The sequence below is a fragment of the Plectropomus leopardus genome, chromosome 14 (genome assembly GCF_026936395.1).
Source record: "Plectropomus leopardus strain MGB_pleo_1.0 chromosome 14, ASM2693639v1, whole genome shotgun sequence".
NCBI lineage: Eukaryota > Metazoa > Chordata > Actinopteri > Perciformes > Serranidae > Plectropomus > Plectropomus leopardus.
The window spans coordinates 20258774-20285733 of NC_142189.1; the positions used below are offsets into that span (position 1 = coordinate 20258774).

At 41.5% G+C, this 26960-nt stretch overlaps 1 protein-coding gene across 2 annotated transcripts in view; it reads left to right on the forward strand.

Moving 5' to 3' along the window:
* Nucleotides 1-6563: 6563 nt before the first annotated feature.
* LOC121953319 (latent-transforming growth factor beta-binding protein 2-like) overlaps nucleotides 6564-26960 on the forward strand; it is a 106344-nt gene continuing 85947 nt past the window's right edge. For both annotated transcript variants that reach the window (XM_042500339.2, XM_042500340.2), the window contains exons 1-3: nucleotides 6564-7908; nucleotides 10565-10638; nucleotides 23988-24249. In XM_042500339.2, coding sequence (XP_042356273.2) covers nucleotides 7481-7908; nucleotides 10565-10638; nucleotides 23988-24249 — 764 coding nt within the window. In that variant the 5' untranslated portion in view covers nucleotides 6564-7480. The remainder of the gene's footprint in view (nucleotides 7909-10564; nucleotides 10639-23987; nucleotides 24250-26960) is intronic.

The following is a 26960-nucleotide window of genomic DNA, read 5'->3' on the forward strand; positions in this document are numbered from 1 at the left end:
AAGGGAGGGAGGAGAAAAATGGGAAGAAGGAGGAAGAAAGCTCTGGGTGAAAAGCCAGGATGATCTATCGCACACATTAACCCCTCCCTCTGCCATATTCTTTTTTTTTCAATTCTTTTAAGAGCCAAAGAAAACATGACGACTGCATAATGTACAAGCATGCATGTCGCAAAGGGCACAATCTCTGTCCCACACTTATTTAGACATTACTGCCAGTACTGATTTATGTTGTGATTGATTTCATGTGATTTTGAATGTTTTAAGCTACGTCTGGCTAATGAATAGAAGGGCCCCCACATCTACGGAAAATGTATGTTGCAAAGTTATGGCAAGTTTTTATTTGACCTAATTGGCTGCCAGCGTGATCCACCCTTTGAATCTGCTCCAGTGGCATTTATCATGCAGTAGTGTGACATCATTCTGTGTATTGTTCATAGGAGACACTTTTAAATCATACTTCAAGAGACAGAAGGATTAAACCACAGGATTCGAAGCTGAAGTGGTGGTTTTTAGAAAACATTTACAGGATTCAGCCGTAGATTTTCTCACTGACCAGAGTTTAAAAAAATGTAACAGCCCACCAAGGCTGCAATCGATAAAACAGTTTAGATCTGATAAACTGTAATAAATCCACAGGAATCGTTCTCTTTCTGCATTTCTCTCTCCTCCAACTTCCTTGGTCCAACAAATTTCACCCTCAGTTAACTTGGGAGAGAAATCAACAGTCGTGATCAGGTCTCGGTTATAATGTGATGCAGCTTTCTGGATCACATTTCAAATAACAGAGATGGTTTACTTTTTGCATATCTAGCCCCTAGATGGAGGCAGGAGGGCAGCATCTGCCTTTCTGTCTATATTCCCTGAATTCCTGTCTCAGGAGCCAGCACCCACTCAAATATTCAGGGAGCAGAGCTATTCAGGGCACCAGCTCCACAGGGGTTCATGTGCCAGTGTTCACTACGCAGTTTATTACACAAGCAGTAAACACACAAAACTGTCCTCCGACTCCAACATCAGGAACAAGACAAGGAATCTTCTGAGCTCTTACAATAAAACAATAAGCCCCCATAAAGTCAGGCATAAAACTATCCTTTCAACTTCATCTTAAAGGTCCAGTGTGTAGGATTTAGGAGGATATTTTGGCAGAAATGGAATATAAAGTGATAAATAAGTTTTCTTTGAAGTATAATCTGAAAATATTAACTGTCTTTTTGTTACTTTTGAATAAATATATATATATATATATATATATATATATATATACTGTACATAGAGAGAAGGTCATCCACAGACATTTCCATGTTGCACTGCAATTTTTCTACAGTTCCCCAGAACAGACAAACCAAACACTGGCTCGATATAGGGCTTTTTGCATTTTCAAGTCAGCCACTGAAGTTAGCAGCCTTTCTGCAACAGGAGTGTTACAAAAAATGATTTTTTTCATGTGATATTCAGTGTTTTTACTGGTTTAAATCACCAGAATCAGTTTAGTTTGGAGCACAAGAGACCTCTATGGATAATTCAGCTTCTAGTAAAAAACCTCCCAAAGTTCGGAACTTAAGTAATCAGAGAAAGATGAGCACACATCGGCTGGTGTGGGCTATCAGCCTGTCTAAGACATGCCAAATAGTGTTGGAGAAACACTGATTTGTAACTTGAAGCTGCTTCATTCATTGTTTTACTGGTTTGATTCACCAGGTCCGTTTGTTTTGGAGAGGAAGAAACCTCTGCGGATAATTCGGTTCCCACTAGAAACCACCTGAACATCTGGATCTTAAGTTATCAGAGAAAAGAGGTGAGCACACATTAGTAGGTTCAAGGCTTGCGGCCTATTTGTGAAATGCCAAAACGCGTCAGAGAAACACTAATTTGAAATGGTTTTATTTAGTGTTTGTTTCTGTTTGTTTTGAGACCTGTTCAGATAATTTGGCTTCCAGTAAAAACCTCCTGAACATCTGAATCAGACATAAGGTGAGCACACATTTGTCGGTGCTGGGCAAGAAGGCTGACTGTATGACAAAACAACTGTACTGAATGAATTTACCACTTTTAATCAACTAGTTAGTTTGTTCTGGAAGATAGAGACCTCTGTGGATAATTTGGCTCCCAGTAGAAACCTCCTGAACAACACTGAAGGTAATTCTAACCAGGAGAAGTTTCAGCTAGTTGAAAACTAGAAAACCTTACCACTAGACACCACTAAATCCCCCTAAATCTTACATAGTGGGACTTTAAATGTTACAGAAACCTGCTGATGATGCCACAGACTCTTTCAGTAAATCAGCAAAACCTAAAACACAGGAAGATAAATTTAGTTTTTTTTATGTTCCTTCTGGATGACCTCTGACTCAAGGCTTGACTTCATTTGATGCATTTGGCACCAGGTTCCTACTGCCAGGAGTCCACCTATATCACAGACAGTGCTATCATATGTGATGTAAAATTATGAACAAAAGCCAAAGCTGCTTGTCTTCTGGTGAGGCCTTTCAGAGGTTGCAAAGGCATAATTTGTAAAAGGGACGTGCTTAATCAATCAATCTTTGTTACAGTTTCCATGCTGATTTCTCTTACCACTGACATCCCAGGCAGCTTAAAGCCTTTGTTAACTCACACCCATAAATGAATGAGCCCATCATTTAGTCGTGAAGTAATGCAGGGTGGATGTATTGCCGGTTCTATGACATTCATCAGAAAGACAGCCAATGTAGCTAAACTCTGACTGTAACAAGTTTCTTGATCGCTTCAGTATTTCAGAGAGTTGATATATTTTCTCTTTGTGTGTATATATGTATGAGTATGAATATCATGAAAGTGGAAGTGCCTTTCTTAAATAACGCCCGTGTGACCTACTTCTATTACCCAGCTGACAGCACCTCATTCATACATGCTGGGAAAGACCCTGTAGTCCTTGGCCTAAGCACATTACATTTATCCTGCTCTATCTTCAACTGTTTCCTCTTGTTGTATGAAAGCCTTTTTTATGTACGATGCTCAATCTGCTGTGAGGCGCGATGGAGGTCTTCTGTAATATTCCTTCTAAGGAAAAGCTGTCATGTTCAATGAAAAAAAACTACATTAATAGAGCACATAATTTCAGCTTTTATATAGTGGTTCTCAGCCAAATGCACCTCCCTTTTCCAGGTTTTCCCCCAGGTCCTCACTGCTGCCCAGTCTGAACAATGTCAGTATTATGTTAGCTGCTGGGCAAAGAAGAAGGAGAGCTGAGGGCTTTGATACAAATGGCAAAAGGTAGCTAACAAAGAGATTGACGTTCCTTGTTGGTGCTTGCCATTGAAAGTCATCACAGAGACCGATTCACATAGATCACTTAAAATTCTGGAGGCGAGGCTGAGAATACTCTGTTGATACTTGCTAATAATGAGAGCCCTACATTCTGGGTGTAATGATACTGTTTGGCTTTCTAATGGGTACACTTGAACTCTGACCCTCCGCTCGCTCAACGGTGACGGGGCAGTCAATTTCAACTAAATGGATGCAAATGCGTCTCTCATGGGATGTTCTCTGACAGGTAAACATTGGATGGAATTCATTAGAAGCTGTCAAGCCTGTGTTCAGTAGCTTCTTTTTTTTTTTTTTTTAACTAAAAATAATTACAAAAGCTCCAGTTACTATCATTCATTCAATAAATGGTTATTATTATTGAACTGACCCCCACCACCACCACCACTGGTACATACCGTGCAGAATTGAAATTGACTGGTACAGCAAAAAAAAAAAGTAAAATAAATACAAATTAAGTTAATGAATAAAAAACAAAAAATAAAAATGAAAAAAAAAACAACAGTATGTCAAAGAAAGCAAGAAGATTGTGTTCAAGTGTGTGTTCAGTAGCTTCAAAACATTTCCCTTGCAGTTATACCCTGAAAACCATCTAGGAAACGAAGCAATTAAAAGCACTAAGTGTCTGGAGACGACTCAAATCCACCATGAGCTTTTTTCATTAAACACGCACACGCATGCAAGCTGTTTGCGTCAATGTAATTACAAGACTTGGCTATTGTTATTGTTACTATGACCCTGTGCTTTGTATGAAACTGTGCAGTGTAATGCAGTTATATTTCTGCTCTGCATTTGAAAGATGATAGGAGTGGCTTGGTTGTCATGCCAGAGTTTTCAAAGAACTCTTTGTGTGGAAGCATCGGTCATAGCCAGAGACATCCTCCTGGTATTTATTCTAGAGTTCCTCCAGATGCTGCAAATTGTATCAAATTGGGCCATGTTAAGGCCCACTTTCATAACACGAATAGCTGCTCCACAGACCTTCAGTGACTCCCGACCAGGAGTTGGCTACTTGTGCTCCAGGGGATACTTCTGCAGTTGCCAGTGGGGTTATGTTAAATGTTGCTGAGTAGCTCAACTCATTAAGACAATTACAGTTTGAGTTGAAATATATACCTGTAGTTGTAACACACATGCTGTGCTGTGTTTGTGTGAAAACTAGTTAACAAGTGAGCAGAAAGGTCTTAATAGTTTGTAAAAGTCATGAATAAACAGTTATACTTAGCTGAAAGTACTAAAGAGTGAAAACAATTATTGCCAGCTGACATAAGTGGATCAGTATTTGAATCTGATGAACATAATTTGATAGATGGCTTAAATAGAGCTAAGCTAGTCGTGGATAACTACCTGAAGTAGCTAATGCTAGCCAAAAGTAATGGATGAACACTTAAGTAGTCAGCCAACATGTGCTCAAGGAAGGTAATAGGAAACTCGAAATGGTCAGCTAGCCAAAAGTAAAGGAAAATTAATATAGTGAAACACATGAAATAATATGATGTCAGCTAATGCTAGGTAAAAGTAATGGATAAACATTTGAAATAGTCAGCTTGCTAAATGTGATATTAATGAGTCAGCATTTAAAATATGCTTACAGTGGATTGACAGGTTTCTCAGGAGGTATGTGGCATGTCTCTGCGGCTCTGAGGAAGCTCTGCACAGCTTTTCTGCAGAGCCATTGAGCAGCTAGGCGTAGCAAATAAACTGGCAACTTCGTGTGGTACTTGACCACAATGACAAAATAATTATAAACTCTTGCAACAATATCCACTTCTGTGTAATTAATAGTGCTAAAAACATCGTTAAAATCAGCAGAAATGAACACTTTTGGACATGACAGGTGGTATTGATGCAGATATAGTTACGTTTATCTGGCAGGGCTACAAGAGTACATCGGTTAATATATATTTAAAACCATAGCTCTACAAACTTACAGCACAAGGCTGATAATACGATACAGAAACAGATCAAGACACCGGACTGAGGCTTTAGTACAGCGACAGTTGAGTTGCAGCCAGCTGCTCACTCACACAGGTCGCCGAGCAGACAGCACTGCATGGATTTGTCTGTGTCGGGGTTAACTGGCCGTGATCTTTTCACCGGGGCCATCGACACCAGCAACATGCCTGGGGGTGGAGTGAGACTGTTGGACAGTCATAAGACAAATGCAGCCTCCTTCTCTAATTAGATTTCTCATGGGTTGCAAGATGAGCTGTAATCAGCTGTGGCGCGCAGCCCAAGTCTCCACACAGACATGATGTTTCCGTGGAGATCTGACAGGAAAGACGACACCTTTTTTTCTTTTTTTAGTGTCCATTCAGTAACCTTTTTAAAAGTTTCCCTGGTAAAAATTCCCTGTTGAGAGGTTTGTATATCTCAGCTGTGGTGGAGGGGAGAATGAATGGGCAGACTACTAGTCTTCCTCTCTGCTGTGTGTTTTGGATGGCAGTCCTGTGAGTGGTGATGGTGCTTTGAGACCACTCATGAGAGAGACAGGCGTGCATCTTTGTGGGTTGAATGAGAGGAGGGAGCCAGCTCTCTTTGGGTTGTTTAAGATCTTATGGGAGAAGAGAAATGTGTTGTTTCCAGACAGTCAGAGGGAAAGTGATGATGCAGCATGGATGAGAAGGGGAGATGAATGGGATCTGTTACATAACCTGTTTTCCAAGGTTTCAGATTGAGTTTGAACTGTGAGCTTCCCATAACTTTTACTGGGAGATCAAAGCATGTCTGTAAGCCTGCAAATTGCCAGGATGCACATTTTGCGTCAGGGATACTCAGCTTGCTTTGCTTGAGGGCCACTTTTGCAAAATGACAGAATGCCAGGGGCCAGTTGCAGCAGCCCTGTACATGTTTCTAGGAATATAGGATGTTTCTAGGATTTGAACATGTCTTTAGGATTTTAGGACATTGCTGGGATTTTAGGAAGTTTCTCAGGTTTTGGGACATTTATAGGATTTTAGATCATTTCTTAGATTTTAGGACATTTCTGGGATTTTGGGGTGTTTCTAGGATTTCAGGACATTTCTTAAATTTTAGGAGGTTTCTAGGATTTTATGACATTAAGGGCTTAGTCAGGACCTCCGCTGGGGGTGCAGGGGATCCTCCGCTGGCATTTTTTTTTTATAAACAAGCTCTTTTTTGATGCTGTTTTATGCACTCTGGCAACTTATATAAACTAAAAGCACAAAAAATGTTTCCCAGTGTGTATCACTTCATTTTTATTATGAATTAGAAAATGTTTGGGGACCACCCAGCACCCTATTTTGGACCAGATTTGGCTGCAGGCTGTAAATTAAGTATTACATGCTGTTATCTGTAAAACTTAAACTGCTGCATTGTAAAGTGAACTCAAAGTGCTTCTCACTGTGAGATGAAATGATTAGTCTACACTCGGTTAATTAAAATCAATGTAAAATAGACTGCATTAACTCAAATAATCCAGCAATCAGTGAAGTAGACTCTTAAAGGAAAAACATCTGGTTTCTTAAGTTTTATGATGTTGCAGTAGCCTGCCAATTCATATGCAAAGGTGACGATTAACGCAGCTGCATTCATGATAATTCAAATAGTCCTGTTCAAAGGGATCCCAGAAAAAGACACACAGTAACATGATGTAACTTGGCAGAGAAAGTGCGTGTGGGCACATGGACCGAGCGGTGCCGTGAGTGAAGCAACAATACAGCCGACAAGGGGGAGTTTCTTCTTGCAAAGCGCATGCAATCCCTACAAAAATTCCCGGTGACTTCAGATCCAAGGAGGTGGTGATATTCATGGGAGCACGATTCAAACTCTCTCACTTGGAGTACAGCTTCAGCAGCCCTAGAGCCAGCGCGCTGCTCTCTTTGCGCCTTTTTCTTGTTTAACATAAACTAAAACAGATGGAATAATGTTTGCTTAAAATAACAGTTTTTCAGCGCTGGAAGGAGAAAAAGCTCAGAGTTTCTCACTTTGGGCTGTAGTTAGGTGCTGATTTGACAACCTGAAGACGTTTTGCGCAAAGTCTTACCTGGGCATTATGAGGAGGTATCCAGGCTTTTTTCATTCATGGGAGAGGATGCAGTCTAGCTGAACTCGCGTAGCGCAATTGCGGACTTTTGTTTTTATTTGCTTATATTTTAGTGGCTCTCCATAACGCGATCTTTCCTTTTACGCGGTACTTTCAAAACTTTGCACGCTCAAAATGGACCGTGCAGGATTTGTTGTTTTGATGGTTTTGACTGTTGCACTTGTGCGAATTGGTGACAGTCATAGGGACACAACAGGTGGGAGGACAGAGGGTGCAGCAGTTGTCCAACAGCAGTCCTGGCTGAAGAGTCAAGGTCACTCGCCAAGGGGACCAGGGGACGGTGCATCCTCCGGTGAAACGTCTCCAGGGACAAGCCAGTCTAGGACTCTGATCCGCCTCAGAGCATCAGCCCAAGGGGATGCTAGGCACAAATCCAAAGCAGGACCGGCTCATGCTGCAGGCGCCTCCGGGGAAGACGTGTCTGCGCCGCGGGATGGTGCGCTGCGCACCGCCAGACACACAGCCGGCCAGCAGCACAGAACCAGAGTGAACCGCAGGCAGAGCAGCAAACCCAGCTCTGCCAGCGCAAGGAGACTTGTTGGGTAAGAATGACAGCCAAGTGCTCTACATCTACTATAAAAATGTTTTGCTTTACTTTATCAAGCTGTTCAAGCCAGTCAAACTCTCTGTATGAGCAGTACTTTTCAAGGAATTTGTGTGACCTATTTTACTGTACATGAGTCCATGTGGTTTACTGAAAAGTGGTGGTGGCCCACTTAAACCAGCATCTCTCTTCCTGTAAGGCAAACCAAGTAATGATGTAACATAACTACCCACAGAAAATGCCAACAGTGTGTTGTTCCATATTAACACAAAGCTGTGTGCACAAAACTGCCATTCAGTAGGTGAAAGAGCTCTATATGATGAATTACTGTGATATATGTCTTTTGTCACCGGGGTCATGGCAGGACATGGATTAATAGCTGAGGTTAAACACTGTGCTGATTAATGGGCTGATAGTGGAGGCATATAATGAGCAGCAAATGCATATGAATGGGTGAGCTGTCTTTGAACTGTTTTCAGAGTAATGCAACACTACATTATCACCATTTCCTCCCATTACTACACATTACTGTATATTTAAATCGTAGTAGGAGAATGGCTGCAGACTGCTTCAATGTGTGTGCCCCAGTTTTGTGCTCTTGCCTGTGGCCATGTATTGTAGTGGTTCAACCAGAGCCCTGGCTGGTGAACATTTTGCAAATTTGCTTAGTGATCAGAAACACCTGTTTCTCCGATGGCCTCCTCTCAGCGCTGCAAATCCCTATTTTTTTTGTCTCTTTTAAACTCCAAACAGGACGATGGGTTATTTCCATATTAGAGCCCTTTTCTTCTTGTTAAATGAACCCTCGTGCATCCAGTCCTGTTTGTTCCATAGGGACAAAGCATGATACACACAGGAGGGGAGAGTGTTTACATAATAATCAGAGGGGGCTTTGAATGGCTCACCTTGGGTCGCAGACACTGAAATATAAATGAAATATCTCTTATGTGTGTCATAGAAGAGGCTCTTGCCTTTAGGAAATGGATTATTTATATGGCCAATTTATGAAGAACACTTTACAAGCAATGGGAGGATTCAGCCAATTGGTTCGCCATCTGTAGGCATACATATAACATATAACATGCACTTACCTGCCTTAAGCATACGCCATGATAACACCCTGGAGATATGATGGACAGGGATGTTGTCCAATACTTGTATCTGCATTTTTTTACAGACTCTGTCCAAGAAATAAATCTGGGCACCATCAATATGCCCCAATGCACTTTAAAAACAACATTTCTCAACGCATCTGTCTGCCAGACATTTGCACTCATGCATGGTTGAATTGAGGTGCTGTCTATTTAAAGCAGTGCATAAAGAAAATAGCTGTAGAATTAGATCCAACATGCTTTATTGCCTCGCGTGACATTGCCAAAAAAACATATTCCAGTGTTGAATGAATGGAGTTCTTTGACTTTTAAAGAAGCATAAAGGTGGCGTTAACATAACTCTGCAGGCACATTACCTTATAGTAGTCTGCACGGCAATTTCAACACTTTGATTCATTAGCTTGAGATGAATCATCCACCGCTTGTTAGAGAAAGTGTTTTCATGACACATTTCCTCTTGGAATTCCCACTTTGCTTACTCATTTACTGTGCCCAGAGGCACTGGCAGCGCTGGGTTCACTTAACTCTCGTATTTACATTCATGTTGACTCAGTATGACTCCCCTTCTGTTTTCAGTGCACCTGTCAGACTAATCCAGATAGTTCAGTAGTGAAATGATACTCCATGGTGTTATGTTCAAGTTTTAAATCAAAATATAACTAGGTGTGAATATGGTGTTATCTAAATTTTGACCTGGGGCATGATTCTAATTATGGTGTATAACGTTCTCCATTACATACATATATCCCTTGATGGAATTTGAATGTGATGACTGATGTCTTTGGCACGAGCCTGGCCTGATGTGTTTGATTTATGACAAAGCTAAGCCTGCCAGAGGGCCCAAACAACTGCATGTTATCCCTGTGACGCCTCAGTAACACTTGCAGTATCTAATGAGTCCAATCCGACTGAGGTCAATGAGTCAACTCCTGTTATCTCTTCAAATCACCATGAGTCAGACATCCACTTACTGTAATATCTTGTGAAAAGATGATGGGGCACAGATCCATGCCAGTGCGTTGACTGTTGCCCTGAAGTTGCTCTTGCGGTCTGGTGCCTTTTCATCTATCTCACTGCAGAAATTGGCCCGCGCTGCAAGTTGCGGATTAAAGAGTGCAAAGAATCCAGTTATAGCTGTTTAAAACTTGTCATCTCTCATTTGCTCAGTGATTTATAGAAGATGCAGGGTGCTTTTCTTGTCCCGTGTGTCTCGCATAATCCCTTCAAGGCTCAGATAACTCTGTATTTATTTTAACTCTGGACTCTCGCATAACAGAAAGTGGGACTTGTGGCTCCACATTCAGATAGAGTTTCGTGACTTGCCCTGAAATTTTTATCAAATAAAATGCAATTATAGCGTAATCTCTAAAGTGTTCATATCAATAGGCCAGCCACATCAGAATGAGCGGCTTCGCAATCAGATCAGTTTGTCATGCAAAGGCCCTCCACACTCACTGTTATTGCTTTATGGATTATGAAAAGGCCCTCTATATTAATGACTGTGTCCTATCTCAGAGTGGTTTGTTTATGTCTTCCTTTCAGGCCGAATGTCTGTGGAGGTCAGCACTGCTGCTCAGGCTGGGCTTTGGCACCAGGAACCAATCGCTGCATTAAACGTAAGTAAAAACACTTTAATGTCCTGTGGAAATTAAAATGTATGTAATTTGTCAGAAACACGCAGCCTCTGAAGTTGAAAAATGAAGCTGATGCAGAAGTGCCAAAAACTGCAGTTTATCAAAAGGCCCCTTCAGGCTGACTTAAAAAAACTGTGTAAATATCCAAAAACACCCATGTTAATATGCCCAGATTTACAACAGAAATCAACATGTTGAAGGCCTGATACAAAGTTTTGCTCTCTATCGCTAATTTCAACATTCATGACAACTGTATGTGGGGTTGATTTTTTTTCTATAACCCACCTGTTTGCATTTTATTGAGGCTTAAAGTTACACAAACGAACGTAGCCACTTCAGTGAAAGGCTGTCTGCTGATAGTGTCCTCGGCCTCCAGTCAGATATACGTTCACTTCTGGCTTCAAAAAACAAAAATTCCACGGTCAAAATGCCAAACTGGAGGCTTGACAACAGCAGTCCACAAACCAATGTGACGTCACGGTAGCGCCATCCATTATTTATACAGTCTATGGCCTGAACACTCTGTCATTCAACTAGAAAGAAAACTGTATTCTTTGCAATCTGAGGTCATACATTTGTGAAGTCTTGAAGGGGCACACAAGCACACTGACACGCTTTATGTATATTAGAACTTTGCGGACAGAGAGGCTTTACAATCCGAAGCACATAGACCGAAAAATAACACAGTAAATGGCTACTAATGACTGTCCTGTCATGTGGAATTGCCCAATGAAAGTTTTCCAAGGGTGTTATTGCCCCCATGCCTTTTCTTTTTCATGTAAGATCCTCGCGTGGAAATTACCATCACTTAGCACTTGGCTCTCTTTTTGACACAAGCCCTTAATTATGGGTGGAACTGCTTCTTCTTTTATTTGACCACAGCAGTATTGGATATCCTAACTGCTAGATAATTAAAAGTGGAATGGAAGACAGTGACTGGGAATGAATAATCAACCAGTTCTTTATGTGAAATTGTTACAATGTTGATATTGTTGTCTTTGATTTATATGCAGACTGTTAAAAGAAACTGTCATTCTTATCATTTATGTATTCTTACAAGGGGCCCCAATTCAATACAGAAATGGCTGCGTTGGACACCAGATTTGCTCTTTGCATGTCATGTTTCAATTTCACATTTACGACTGTCATTGTTTGCTGCAGCCTGAAATAGCAGGCTGAAACTAGAGCTTTTTGAGAGGGAGTTATCTTTAAATTTTATGAGTGAAGTGAAACCTACACGGCAGCTAGCTGGCATCTATCTGTCTATCTAGCAGCAAGCGAGCTCTTCTTGACTTGTTTACCGTTTTCTCTGTTCCTCTCTGCTAATTATTTCTCACACACACACATGCACACACCGTCAACACACATTTCAGCCAGTCGATTACACAACAAGCTGATTGGCCCCAGCAGCCTCCTAATTAGATCTCCTTCCCTCCTGCCCAGTGCAAAGCCTTCTTCCAGTTTTTTCTCAAGTCCCAGCTAAAGGCACACTTACCAAGGTGTAAATTACATCTAACATTGAGCTGCAGTTACTCAAATTAAAAGGGTAAATACTTTTAATCTGCCAGAAAGTAACAGGTCCAGTCTAACGCGCTTGTGTTAAACAAGGCATCTGAGCAGGCCAGGGGTCTGTCCAACCATCTGGACCCTCTTACTGCTTGGCCCTCACCCAGGTCTGACTGGAGGCTATGCTATCATCAGCTGAGTGAAGCCCCACGGCCGGCAAGGTGCCAACACAAAGGCCCCAGACTGGAGCTGGGACTGGAAGCCCCCACGTAGCAGACCTCCGTGGAGGAAAACAGGCTCAGGCTATCCTTATTCCGTCCCCGCCTGAGACCTAGGCTGCTTTTTTAGGAGATGGCAGCATGAGAAAACATGTTCACAGCAGGGGAAAGAAAAGGAGCAAACCTGTCGACTGTGAGCATAAGTAAAAACATATCGCGGCTGAGCTGAAATTCTCGCTGAAGGGATTTAAAGTATTGTCTAATATTAAAGATGTCAGCTGCAGGCTTCACCCGCGAGGCTGGATTTGGTGTCTACAGTTATGGCTTCCTAACAATACCTCCTTGTTAAATTGCGTTGAGCTCAGAGCAAATATATGACAGGAATTGGATCGCTAATTGTCCAGGGAGTGCGCCTACATGCCTTTAGAAATGTGTTTAGGTCTGAGTCTCTGTGGGTCCTGTTGGAGGTTGTTGTCTGGCTCTCTGAAGCCTCCGTCCTGCCCGTGTCCTGGCAGGTTTGGAGCTGACTGTCTCTGTTTTCAGCTTCAGGATGGATGGTTAGCAGACTTGTTTATGTATTAAAGTTAATTCCAAGTGCTGAAAATAGCCAGCGTCGTGTGATAGAAAGCTTTGATCCATTAAGAACAGAACATTTCATTTTCCCTGCTGTGGTTTATTATTTTTCTAGTTAAATAAGCCACTCTATGTAAAGATAAAACTCCCCTGGTTTATATGACTGAGGTTTACCCCGACCAATATTGATTTTATTAATGATGGCCGAGAACCAAAGGTGTGTGTTGTGTTGCGCTGGTAAAGTGAGGCCAGGTGTAAGCCTCGCTGCACTTCCATCTGTTTAGTTGTAAGCAGGATTGTGGCTCCCGTCGAGATGAATGGAGCATCTTGTTTTTGGGGTCAGCACTTATTCTTATTCCCCGCTGTGCTGAGATTCACATCTGTTCATCAAAAAGTATTGTTGCTGAGATGAAGAGCAGAGAAAAGCCATGTTGTTGCCGCTCCCCTCAGCCCACCAGTAGCCTTGTCTTAGACTTACAGGACTGTCTGTCAGCTGCATTACTGTAACTGTTAACACTGTCCTGACTGATGAATACTTTGTGCTGAACACTGATGATCTCTATAGAAAGTCTTATACGGATTTTCATGGAATCAACAACATTGTCCATAAAGTATGCCAGTGGTAGTTAGCCGTGGGAATCTTGCACTCATTACAGTTATCAAAAAAAGATAAAAACAGCAAGTTGTTTCAGTTAAATTTGTATTGTATATCCCTTTGTGTTGGGAAATCTACAGAAATCTGTTTACAAAATAGTAAGCTATTTAGCTGTGGAATTAGGATTAAAAATTTGAATTGCAGGCAGGTTTTAGGGTAAATACAAAAACCCTCAATTACATGTCTTGTACATCACTGTAGAATTACTGTTTTGAAGTTTTGGTTTACAACATTTCTTGGAAAAAAAACAATTAAAGTAAGATCTTTTAAAAGCAGTGTTACTGGAAAAAAGATCTGAATTTTATCTGCTCTCCTTTGTATCTGCTTTCAGAGGCTTCAAGCTTCTTATCTTTGCACCTTTGAATGTGACTCTCACTCAAACCGAGCTGTAAATGCATTCTTGGATGGGATACCAGGAGGCACACAGACTGTCTGAGCTAATGGAGCTCTTTGGCAAGTCAGAGCTGTAGTGTAGATACCCTCTAGTTTTACATCAGGAGCCTGCAGCTGTGCAGCAGCTCTGTGAGGCTGTATTCACTGTAGCCACTGCAGCGCTTTGAGCAAAATGTCAGTGTCTGCATACCAACCACCTCACAATGGCAATGTTAGCATGCCAGTGTTTATTCGATATAATGTTTACCATATAAGTTAAGTGAATGCCGCGCCATGATTCCCACAGTACATAATTCAGAAGCCCCAGTAGGCCCATTGGACTGGAAGGCCATTTAAAGGTAATTTAGGACATTCAGGTATCTCAGAAAATACGCCAGACATGCTCCCAAACAGAAGTGCATGGCTAATTATCATGCAGGGTGACCAACCGACTCTCCTCTGATTGGCTTACCATGACACCCTAACCCATGAAGAACTAACATTACATCACCAAGCGCCAGTTGGAAAAAAAAATGATACCAAAGATATGTAGTTGAAGTACATAAACTATGTGGTGGTCAACAAAAAACAAATTGCAGTATGCAACATGTGTTGGTTGCAAAATAACGACAAAGACGACTTCTAATTTAGATTGACATTCAAATTTGTACAAAAATCAACGATTGCTAGGCTTGTTTTAAAAAATAATGCAAATTTAAAAAGTCATTCATGATTTTTTTAATTTAAAGAGCATATCATGACTTGTTTGGGACCATAGACTGTATGTAAAGATGGATGACATGACAGCTCCCCCAAAGTGAAACTCGATTGCCCCCTGGTGTCTGTTTGCTTCATGTCCTAAGGCCCGTCCCTCCATGTTAATAAATGGACATAGGCCAAACTAATTTAAATATTAAATATAATATTAACTAAATATTAAATTGTACAAAAGGGGGCTTTCCCGCCATGACTGACAGCCATGACTAACCGCTGTAACAGCCAATCTGTCACCTCACATTCAATGGGAGCTGCTCACGATTGGTCGGACAGGTGTTTAGGCAGGAACTCCCCCACCGCGGATATGCTACCGCGCAGATGCAGGCTCTCAGTGGCACCACCCTTGCAAGATGGCAACGCCTGTATCTGGGATATTTTAGCCTCACTTCAGCACAGCAGGGGTAAGTGGGTTCATCTCATCCATCTTTATATAAAGTCTAAGTTTGGGACTCAAAACTTAATATTTAGGATGAGGGCCTGTCTTGATGTGGGACTTGAGTGCAAAGACTTGAAATGTCTTTGTTATTTGCAAAACAATGAGTTGCTCCCGTCTTAGTGCATTTGTTTTTGTGATACTGTGCTGTTGGACAAATGGGCTTTTGGTCTTATTGTACACTTTTTGGAATATTGGGGCTTTGAAATTATGAGTTGTCGGAACAGTGGGCAGTGCAAGTTTAGGTGGTGAGCATGCTTACATTTGCTTCTTAGTAATAAGCACAAAGCACAGTTGAGACCGAGTGCCATTTGTTTTGCAGGTATTTTGTCATAAACAAATTTTTGAATAAATTGAAATTCATCCTGAGGAGGACATGAATGTCTTTATCAAACTTCATGGAAATCCATTCAATAAATATGTCAGTAAAAAACCACATGACGCTAGCATGGCTAAGAAGGAATGCTAGGTGTTGGCTTAGCTCACACTGGCAGGGTCACTTTGAATCAGAGTTATGTTGTGTTGCTCTGGCTTCTCTAGTTGACATGGCTGTTTTAGTAATCGGATTAATGGCATGGTCTACCACACACAGAGTGAGTGCACGGGACAATATAGAATACTTCAGACGGGGAACGTCAGACTCCCGCAGGACAGACAGGAACTGGCTTTACATCTAACCTGAGCTCATTGTGCTCCCCAAAGTGCTTTTAGATTCTGCGGCAGAATTCATTTCACCACACTATACATCACAATATTTTGGCGAAGGCACGCGATATACACATGGCAACTTGCTGCAAGTGTAGCCAACAGTGAGAGCAAGACCCGCTAAAAAAAGCACACAGATGGCCTTTGATTTAAACCCCTTGCTGTCTTAGAGAGTGCAGATGAAAGGTGCATCATTCAAATGGAGGAATAAAGTTGTTTTCAGTCTCTTAAGCAGTTGGTGATTGACAGAGTGAAACGCGGTAGAGAGGAGTTTCTTTTTGATTGCCTTCCAGCTTTCTTTGGCCTGCTGTGCCGCTCAGGGCCCCATCCCAACCCTAAAATAACTCCTCATGCAGAAAGTCTCTCTCTCGTGCTTACCTCTCCCATCACAAGGTAAATTTCCCTTTCTTTTAAAACAAAACTATAGCATGTGGCATGTTTCCCCGATCCCATCATGTCTCCAGTGTAGCTTGAGTAGGATTGAAGCCTTCCAGTGTTGAGAGAGCCACATAAATCATTTCAACATATCAACTCACAGTTCACCATTTTCATGGGTATGGAAGTGACCACAAATCATAAAATACACCTTTTTACATTATTTGTTGAACATCTATTAGAGTTTCTCTTTAGATATTAACCCAATCTTGTGTGTGAAACACCTTTAAAGCTCTTCTTTTTTTTTACACCATGTGTGAAGCATCTGGTAAAGTATCAAGGACATACACGTGCGAACGTTTTCTGACCTCCAAAGCAGTACCCAAAAATGTAGGTTCACCCTCTTCACCTAATAGATACAAGCCGTCTCAGCTTGCTTTGTGTTAACCTCCCCAACACATGACAGAATATCCACATATATTGGATCTGATCTTGCAGTAAGATTTGCTGTCTTCATTCAAACAAAAACTCATGCTGAACTTTCATAAGTTGTCTCAAAGGCAGTCGCGTCACACTATGATATTTGCTCTTTTCAAAACTAGTCACATGTATTTGTTTTTAATGATAGACTAGAGATTTATTGTGCATAACCAATGAATGAATGGTGCTGTTTAGGTTTTATGGCATAAACACTTCATAGGATAGCTTTTGACACCCTGCAAGGGATCATGAGTGAGAGTCAAGCACATGAGTGTGCCCCACGACCCACTAAGTCACCAGGTCACCCACAGCACTGCTAAATGTACTACAACATCAGAGTTACTGTAGATATGAACGAGTCGAATATCCTACGGAAAATGTGCAGCTTCCAATCTACAACATTTATATCTACAACAATTTATATGTTGAATTTATGATGAGCAAGAGTAATATCTCACTAATTAAATCATACATTTTCCATTATTCCAATTTCCCAGAATTTGAAAAAAGGAGATCTAACACCGATGAGAACCAAGTTTGCTGAGCAGCGTCCTCTGTTTTACAAGAACAGGAGGAGGTTTTTAAAATGCTGGTCTTTCTGGTGACTTTACTGAGCCGGGGTTGAAATTACTACCGCACAGACAGCCGCAGAGCCCTCCTCAGCTTTATATGTCGTGTGTGGATTTGTGGGGGTTACACAGTTCACAGTTCAGGGACATAACACTCCCTTGGCAGCCCTGCAGAGTTATGGCCCATTAGACAGATCCTGTAATCAATACACACCCCATCGGCCCAAAACCCATCATTAACATAGAGGCTGGACAGCTCGCTCTCAGTCTCTCTCCCCAAACCGGCAGTGCTGCTTTCTTCACTCCAGCTGGTGTGTCTGTTTGTAGGTTGCAATTGGGTCCTGTTTTGGCCTCCTGCACCACATGTTTTTCTAATTGCTACCATAGATGAAAGTGTGGTAAAAATGATGCACTACTCAGCGTCTGGACCCAGACGTCTTCCTGTAGAATTTCTTTTTTGTTTATTTGTACGTCTTTGTTCATGAGCTGTTATAATACAGAAATGATGAAGACAAAAATAGCAAAAACTTGGCCACATAAAGCTGAAAAGTAATCTTTATAACACATGCTTGCTTCTCTTTTTGCATGCTGTCAAGATGCAAAAAAGTAGCCATAGTTGCAAAGGTGTGGACTCAAGCCACATGACTTGGACTTGAGTCACAAATTCATTGACTTGACACCCGACTTTACAAAATTCAAGAAGACTTGCAGCTCAACTCAGACTTTAATGCCAATGACTCATGGCTTCGCATGGACTTTTTACTTGAATATACTTGATATCTTACCCCTAAGCCCAAAGATTAAGAGATATGTTGTTTAAAAAGTGTGCCATGACTCATCTATCGTTAATGCTATTCATTCACAGCAAGTCAACACTTAATTCCTCAAATGATCCACTTTGTTTGAACCAATCTGACAGCAGCCAATCAAGTTGCAGGAGAAAGCATCAAAGAAGTTACGCTTCTGAAAGATAATTTCATGTGTGGATAAAAGTTATAGTATGTGACGGTCAACAAAACATGAATTGCAGTATGCTAAGTGGGTCAAAACTTACAGGCAAAGACATAAAAACGTCCAAAAATGGCATTACATTTGGTGAAGAGCGCATTAACACTTTTACAGAACTCGGAATTCAAAATGAAGGTCTTGGGACTTGTGGATCCTGACTTGGGATTTGACTTGGGACTTAAGGACAAAGACTTGAGACTTACTCATGACTTGCGAAACAGTGACTTGGTCCCACCTCTGCATATTTGCGCGGCTCTGTCAGCAGCAAGCCTAAAAAACAAAACTGAGCTTGATTGACACTTACAAAGCAACATTAACAACCAGCGCCCGTCTCCTTCAGTCACACGTGCTCGCTGAGGCCACAGTGTTGTTAGGGCAACCCATAGCCAACCATATATCATGGCACCCTCCTGCTTAAAGACCATATGGAAGTTGTTGGGATGTGATCCCTCAGGAGGATGGGGTTTGTGGCTTTTTGGTGAACACCACGTCTCACAGAGTCAGCTTTACAAGTTGCGGGCGCACAGCCCCCAGATCCAGATATCCTCCACAGAGCGCCCCAGCATGTGGCTCATTAGAAGCTGAATGTGGGGAGGCACGATATAGCGTGGCTAAAAGTAATGTACACAGTGTCATGGGTCAGCCGTAGGTTAACAAAATCCCCCCACAGAGCTGAGGTGGGTGAGGAGAGTAAAAGCTCCAACTACTGTATTGGAACTGAAAAGCCCGCACTGATTGAAAAATGTGCATCTATGACAGAGGCACCTTAATCTGCTGAAATATTACTCTTGTAAGATTTACCACAAAGAGAAAATAAAGGATCAGTCAAAGAGTGTCAAGCGCCCTCCCTTCCCTTCTGGTTCTGATTAGAACAATAGAGAAGTTTGATTCTCAACATTTCAGTTACAGTAACAGCAGTTTGGTTGTAGACAGCAAAGTTAGCTCTTGGCAAGACTGAAATGATAACACTTGCACTGGCAACCATGTGGAAATCACATGTTGTAAAGAGATTAACACTCACTTGAAATGATTAGCATTGAGAGGCAATTGTATTAACTGCTCAATAGACCAATTCTTACTTCTTCAGTGGAGAGAGCGAGTCTGGATGAGAGGTGAAATTTTTAAGCTTGTCTCTCTGCGCTGCCTCCCACAATCTTAAACACTTGACCTATTTCATGAGATCTGTCAGGTTCTGTGGTGACTCCCAAAAAGTGGCTCCTGCTGTCATCACAGGAGGTTTACCAGACTTCGTATTCAGTTTGGATAGCTTTACATTTGGCTGTGTACAGTTTTGTGAAAAGTTGCAGCAGTTTTTTAGAATCTCTTTTAAAAAGTAAAGGCTTTGGCCTTATGGCAAGCATTGCATCCACACGAATATACACAAATTCTACCTACAGCACTAGTTGTAGACTACTATAATACAAGGACATAGATTTCGTTTCAACTTGGGGGGGTGGGGGTTTGGGGGTTAGGGTCCTCCCCCAGGAAATTTTGAGCATCAAACACCTTATTTCCTGCATTATGTCGCATTTTTATGCATCAATTTCATCAAAAATAAAGCCCTCCGCTACTTTCATGTTTTTATTAGAGGGGACAAATTCACATGTTCTAAATATCGAGGGAGACTATGCTAGAATAAATTCAGAAATGGCCACACTGCAACACCCAATTACAGGTAAGCTGCTGCAACCATAATTCCTAACGTGATTTTATCTTTCATTCTCATTTCCCAGCTTCCTGTCCCTTAGTTTCAACGTTGAAAGGGCCTTTAGTCAAGCCTTTTGTCATATTTTACTACATTCTAATCTCCGGAGCAGCTCCCAGCCTCTAAATCTCATAATGGCTCATAATGCGCTCAACCCTCAGAGAGTCCTCCCCCAAGATTATTGCGATTATGCTTTCACTATCAATATTATTTTCAAAAACGTCAAGTTACCTCTGGTAGCACCGTTGACCTGCATAAAGTGGGGAAATTTCTCTACATGTTTGAGTTATGTCAGATATTGGTTTCAAATTGCCCCTTGCTGAATGAGAGGACTATAAAGATTTGATGGGTTGTGTTATTGTGAGTCATAGCGAGGGGAAGGTGAATCTCTGGTGGATTGTAATGGATTGGAAACCAGCACTAAGTTGGAAATGAGAGTCCAGACGAGGGGGGACAAGAATGGCAATTTTCCCCGAGTTATGCACACACACATGCAAACCTAAGCTTATAGCAGGTAACTGTAACCCACCAGAGAAATTACAAACAATACTTACCTCGACCTGGGTCCCAGGGTTATTTTAATATATATACAGAATTACTCTGTGCTTACGTCAAGTCCACCCCAGAATTTTGACGAAATTAATAACTTTATTTTACTATAAAAGTTACTGTTTAACCCCCAAGTCAGTGCCTTTTAAAGGATGGATACTTGAATTAAACACAGCGGCCAGGTGTAACTCAAGACCCCCTTAAATTATCCCTATGTAGCTTAAAGGAATACTTTCCATAAAAACTTCCCTTTGTAAACTTCTCTCCATCTTGCCAGTGCCTAGATCTCCTGCTCATCTCCCAGCTCATTCCCTCTGGCTCAAGGGCTGTTGCTCTAACTACAGGTTGTACTTCTGCATTAGTACTCAAAGAGTAGAGGTGCAGATGGAGAGAGACGTCCCTTTCACGCTATTTCTCAAACTCGGAACATACTTAGATCAAACTGTTAAACTAGGCAGTGCTGATTACATATAAACCAAGATCCTGTAACTGTGTTGCCAATTTCTCACCTAAAATATTTTCAGAAATATGTCTTAGTGCCCTGCTTAACTGCATTACAAGAGTTTGTTAACTGTTTCCTGTATTATGTAATTGGAGGCTGAAAAACGTAAAAAAAAAAAAAAAGTGAGCCAACATTCTGTTGCTGCGGTGCCTATTTCTCATCTCAGATGTTTTCAGAGAAATATTTTAGCTTACTTCTTAACTGTAATACAAGTTTCCTTGCTACCGGCCAGCCGCCATATTTTTTTGCGGAGGGCAAACTGGCATTATGTCATCCCCCAGTGGGAGCTTTTATTGGTCCTGTGTGGCATAAGGCATTCTGGTAGATGTAGGTTTTCTACCTCTTGAGCAAAAGTAAATGCCACAGCAGTTTTTCTCTGTTTTCTCTGGTCATGTAGCTCTGATTTCAAAGATATTTGTGTCTTTGTACTGCATGTACAGCCCAGTTAATTTTTTTTTTTAAAGACCATCTTTTCAGCAGTGAAATGCTTCTTCAAATTTGACAGGACTGGAAAAGATACACAGAGCTCAGACTCACTTAAAGGTGAAGTTAAAGATATTTTAGCTAAGCCCATAGAAAGTGCTGTTTCCATATTAATAATGTGTTTTATTACTGATTGGTCTGGATCAGCCTGTTTGTTTGGACGGTTCAAAGCTGCCAACTGCAGTCTAATAGCCTCCTCTTTTCAGATGACTGGATTTGGACACAATCTCCCAAAACTTGGCCAGTACGTCTTAGTCATAATTAAGGCTGAAGTGGCAATGCCAGGAATGTTTGCCATTTCTCCTCTTTTATTTCCGATGGATTCCCATTTTATTATTACTCTCGCAAAGTAATAATTGCTGCACATATTTCTGAAATGGATGGAATGTGAGGCAATTAGTTTTAATGATGTGCAAGACAAATCTGCATGACAGCAATTACTGTGACAATGTGTTCAACAGCCCAGAGGCAGGGCCAAGGGACAACACAGACAGGCAGTGGCAGTGTATGCCCCCGCTTCACGTGGGGCACATATCAGGCCCAGTGTCACTGACCTGTCCACTGTATCATCAGCACGGGTGACATGTTTGTCTGGTGTCACTTCTGTGCCCCGCAGCTGAAAAGTGGAGCACACGTCACACAATTGAACACATTGTAAGCCAGCTGTGAACCTCCATTTTTTGGGTTATTCTTCTGGCCCACGCCATTTCTCATTTCAATTCAGATGGTTTATTTGAAGAATGCAGTTTCACACATTACTGAGTTCTCCCTCTTGTAGCATAATGTCACTGGAATCTGTGGCCTATTTGATCCGCCGCTTCATCCCCCAAACTTGAGGTTAAACAGACTCCGGACAAGGCGGTGGCACCCAGCCAGCCCGTACTTTAGTTAGTTGATGGATTTAACTCCTTGCCAAACAGAACTCAGGCAATTCCTATTTTATCCCATGATGGAAAATTCGGATCACATACCAAGTTATACAAATCCACAACCACATTTCTCTAAATATGTACGCTTCATCAAAAAAGGGGGGCTACATTTTCCTCAAAGTAGTTAAAATGAGATGCTTGAGTGACTTGGTTGGTCTAAATGAAATTTGCTTTACCATAAAGCAGAAAAGAGTGGTGATTGTCTGTTATTTAATCCTCAATTTGTTAGTTTTCTCACCATACCACAGGCTGGATGATGCGTAATGCAGTGGTCTTTAAATGAGCATGCCTCGTGATCTGAGAAAACTAAATTACAGAGCTTGATTTGGCTTGTTATGTGGGACTGTGTCTGTGGAAATGAAAGTTTTACAATATAGTTGTTACACAGTATTGTCGTGTCATCAGGAACAGTGTTTTCAGGGTCCAGTGTGCTTTCACTCAAAAGAAAGTGGCCCCAGAGTCTGAGCAGCACGGCAATAACAGGAAGCGTGCAGCAGGTAGAGCGCTGTTCGCACCCAGTGGGGCCCTTTTCGACTGCCAGCACTCCTCGCTGCCAAGAGCTGTGGCAGCGTTCCTGCCTGCGATCTGTCAGTGTCCACAGCATCTGTGTCAATAGCATTCCATAGCCCTGTTGACAGAGCGCTGCTGTTTGCTTTAGCCACCACAGACCGGCGGCCTGATTTACTGTTTGAGGACAATGTCATAAATCCTCAAGTGCTGTCTACGACACACATTTGTGTCACAAGATCGAGAGCTTGTTTACTTTAAATTGCGTGCCGCGGGCCTTACAGTATCTGGATGCAACGATGTGGGGGTGGGCTGGTAGAGTGACACAGATTATTTTTCCATGACCACGAAATGACCTCAGCACTGTGTATCTGCGGACTATTGATAAATATTATGCACACATTCATCTTTTAAGGACATTAAGCCCCTTCAGATTTAGCTTGTTTTTCAAATAAAAGATACAGGCCATTTTTTTGATGCAGTTGGCCTTCAGCAACCAGTTTTTCCTGTTCGCTCATTTTTTTTATGACCCCTTACTTTTATAACCGTGTTTAAGCTTCCTGTGTTACAGTGAAAGCAAACACTGGATTCTAGATCAGTGACGGAAGATATTTTTAGGAAATCGCTCTGTATGGAACGCCGGCGGCACTAACCTTAGCCATGAACCTGGAGTATAGGCTTTACCTCAACAAGAAATTGGATAAGGATTTAATGTAAGTGATCATATACATTTAGACTAAACAGGGCAGTTAAAGACTCAAGAGAAATTGAACATGACAGCCCCTCCAGGCTCTCTGCTGAATGAGGAGGACAGAGAGAGTTGAGAAGTGAAACTAATGGGCCCTTGATTGAATCAATTTAAATTGAGCCCCGGTGTTGAGATCAGGAAAAGCCATTTCTGCTACTGCTCCTTCATACAAGGAGGGACACATGCTCTAACATGACCTGCTGAGAACTTGATCCCCATCTGTGCTCTTTTTTTCAGCTGACTGCCAGCCCCCCTGCCAGAACCGTGGCTCCTGCAGCCGCCCACAGACCTGTGTGTGTCGCTCAGGCTTCCAGGGGCCCCGCTGTGAGGAGGTGGCTCCAGAGCAGGTGTACATCCGCGATGGAGGTGCCCTGAGGCGCGTTCAACCCGGGACCAACCCTTTCCAGAAAGACCAACCACAGAGAAGGCCGTCGGAAAGGCAGGCCATCGATACCACCAAGGTTCAGACCCCGCGACCTGCGACCACCAGACAGCCTGTGTAAGTGATGCAGCTGTGCTTCTATACCTCTTCTTATTATAGCCAGGAAGAGCCTCATAGCTTTGCCAAATAAGGATGGGTCAAAAAATAACATTTTAAGAGAAGTTCTAAATCAATCCCTAAATTATGACGTGGTTACACCAGAAAGTGGTGGCATAGTTATTACTTGTAGGACTCAGCTGTAGTTGACAAGCTAACAGTTGTCACACCAGCAAGCCAGGAACATGCCAGTGCTGGTCAGACACAATTTGCTGTTTAATTCCCTCTGGCATTTAGTTTTTGTTTGTTTGTTTGTTTTGTTGTTTAATTTGAATAATGACATGTTAAAGAGGCTTAAAATAACTGTTAAACATAACCTAGTCCACACATACACGGGTATTTTTTTTTTTTTAAATCCTGTTCCCACAAGCACTGTTTTAAAACAGACACAAAACACAATGAAGGCACTGTCAAAAGTTAGTAATTATGTTATTAAGTTATGGAATTTCTTGCAATATTTTGATATATTTTGATATGTTACTACATCCAACAAAGAAAACATAGTGGTCTGGCAGGGATACAGTAGTGCACAGATGCAGTTTCCATGGTTACCATGCATAAAATGTTGCAACATTTGTGATGAGAGATAATGGTGCACACTCTCACATCACACACCCAAAACTCTGTTTTTCCTGACTATAAGGCAACAAAAAATATTTTTTTTTAAATCTTAAACCTGGGAGGAATTGCGCAAAAGGTTCATTTTCAGTGACCTAAAATGCACTTAACGTACGGTTGAAAGGCCACATCTCACATTTTAAAAGACTCCCATGTATGTGTGGGCGAGGCCCTAGCTTGTTAGCCTAGCGTTAACTGTCAGTAAGCGTGACCGTTTGCTCGTTCACCAAAAGTTCTCACAATTATTCAAAAGACATATTGGTACCATCAACTCTTGTTTCATAATTGTCTGCAAACCATTCTTGTTTGTGGAGCAGTTATTCTCCCGTTACCCTTTATTGCTAGTCTAACTGTGACTTAAATAAAACTGAATATAGCCAAACAGCTACAAGACCTCCACACATTTTAGACCACATGACCCTCTTTACACCTTGCAATAAAATGCCCTTTTGGTGGCCAGATTATAATCGAATAGTGCTTAATCACATGAATCCTGATATGTACACTGGAGACACATGTTAATACCAGGTTTAAATATAATCTGGGGAAATCATATCTAGCTATAATCTGGGTTAGATAAGAATCTGGAAAATGCGATGTATAATGGAGGTCTATGACTCGCCATTCCTGATTTTTTTTTTTTTTTTTAATTTGGAGAACGTGGTATTTTTGTGGCTTTTCACTGAGAGATATTTGTTATAGCTACCATTACTGTCACACAGGAAAGCTCACAGAAAACAAATGGACACACTTGCGCTATTAGAAATTATTAAAACGCTCTTGAGCAAACAGTGGTTCATTACGCTCCCGTCTGACGCTGGTTGTGTTTATCGTTGCAATAAATCAAACCAGATGAAGGGGTTCATATGTTAAATCTTTAAAACACTGTAAGTAAAACAAATACTAAAGCAAGTAAGCATTTGCTGTCATTTGCTGCCATGCTTGAAAAGGTATTAAGGTAAATCTGTGAAATGTAGGAAAATATAACATGATTTACCAGACAGGAGTATTAACCCATGCTATTTGCTATGAAAATAGAGCTGGGAGATTAGATTTTCTTTATGCTTTCACTTTGTTCTTTGATTTATTGGAATAACTGTGACTATTATGTATCCAGCTAATAATTGCTCAGATGAAGGCCTCTTTCAGTGCATTCAGCAAAATCTCCAAAGACTGCTAATCAGACAGGCCTAATAGTTTCTTGGCTTGAAAGGTCTGACTGTTTCAGTTCCAATCTTGTTGGAAGTAACTTTTTGGTTTGATTAATGGCTTTACCATGGCTAAAACCAGATTTTTGATCAAGGACGTTGAAAGGGAGTAATTATTTCCGGGAAGAACTTTGATGGATCGTTATTGCTCACAGGTTCAGACTTATCTTGTCAAATTATGTTCCATTTTGGATCCAGGCCCGGTGCTTTTCTAATCCACTCTCAGCCGCTTAAAGTGCCATAATTTGTTTGGGCACTGAGGTCATCATTCACTTTTTAGCCAGTTTGTCATCTGGGTAATTTCTCTCCACCAAACCACTTAAACATTCTCAATTACATCTGACATTTACGGTGCTCCTTGTGCTAATTGTGAGGGTCTTGTGCCATTTTGTGCTTTTGCTGGTGTTATGGAATTACGCTGGCTGAGCTGTCCATGTGTTTGTGGTAGCTCAATGAAACTCTACTAAATGTTTTGGCAGATGGTTCATAAAAGGGTTTTTGTACATCCTCCTTCCCAAAACGATTATCTCGGCGTTGTAGTAAATCTTCTAATCAATACAAGACCTTTGAGGACTGCACAGTTGCTATGCATATGTTGTCTTTGTTCTTGACTCACAGGACATTTTTGCGTCCTGAGTCACAGATATGGCACAAATGGAAATAGACAAGGCTGCAGGTCAATGTTGTAAGAAGCAGACAGTGTTTCTGAGTCACAAATGCCCCTACTATGACTGTCTATCTTTCATGTTTCTGCTGAAGCTGACTAAGAGGTGCTGCGAAGGTCAAGATGAGCCATTTCCCTCTGGTGGAGTGCAAAATTTCCAAGCATGCAGCTCAGACTGATCT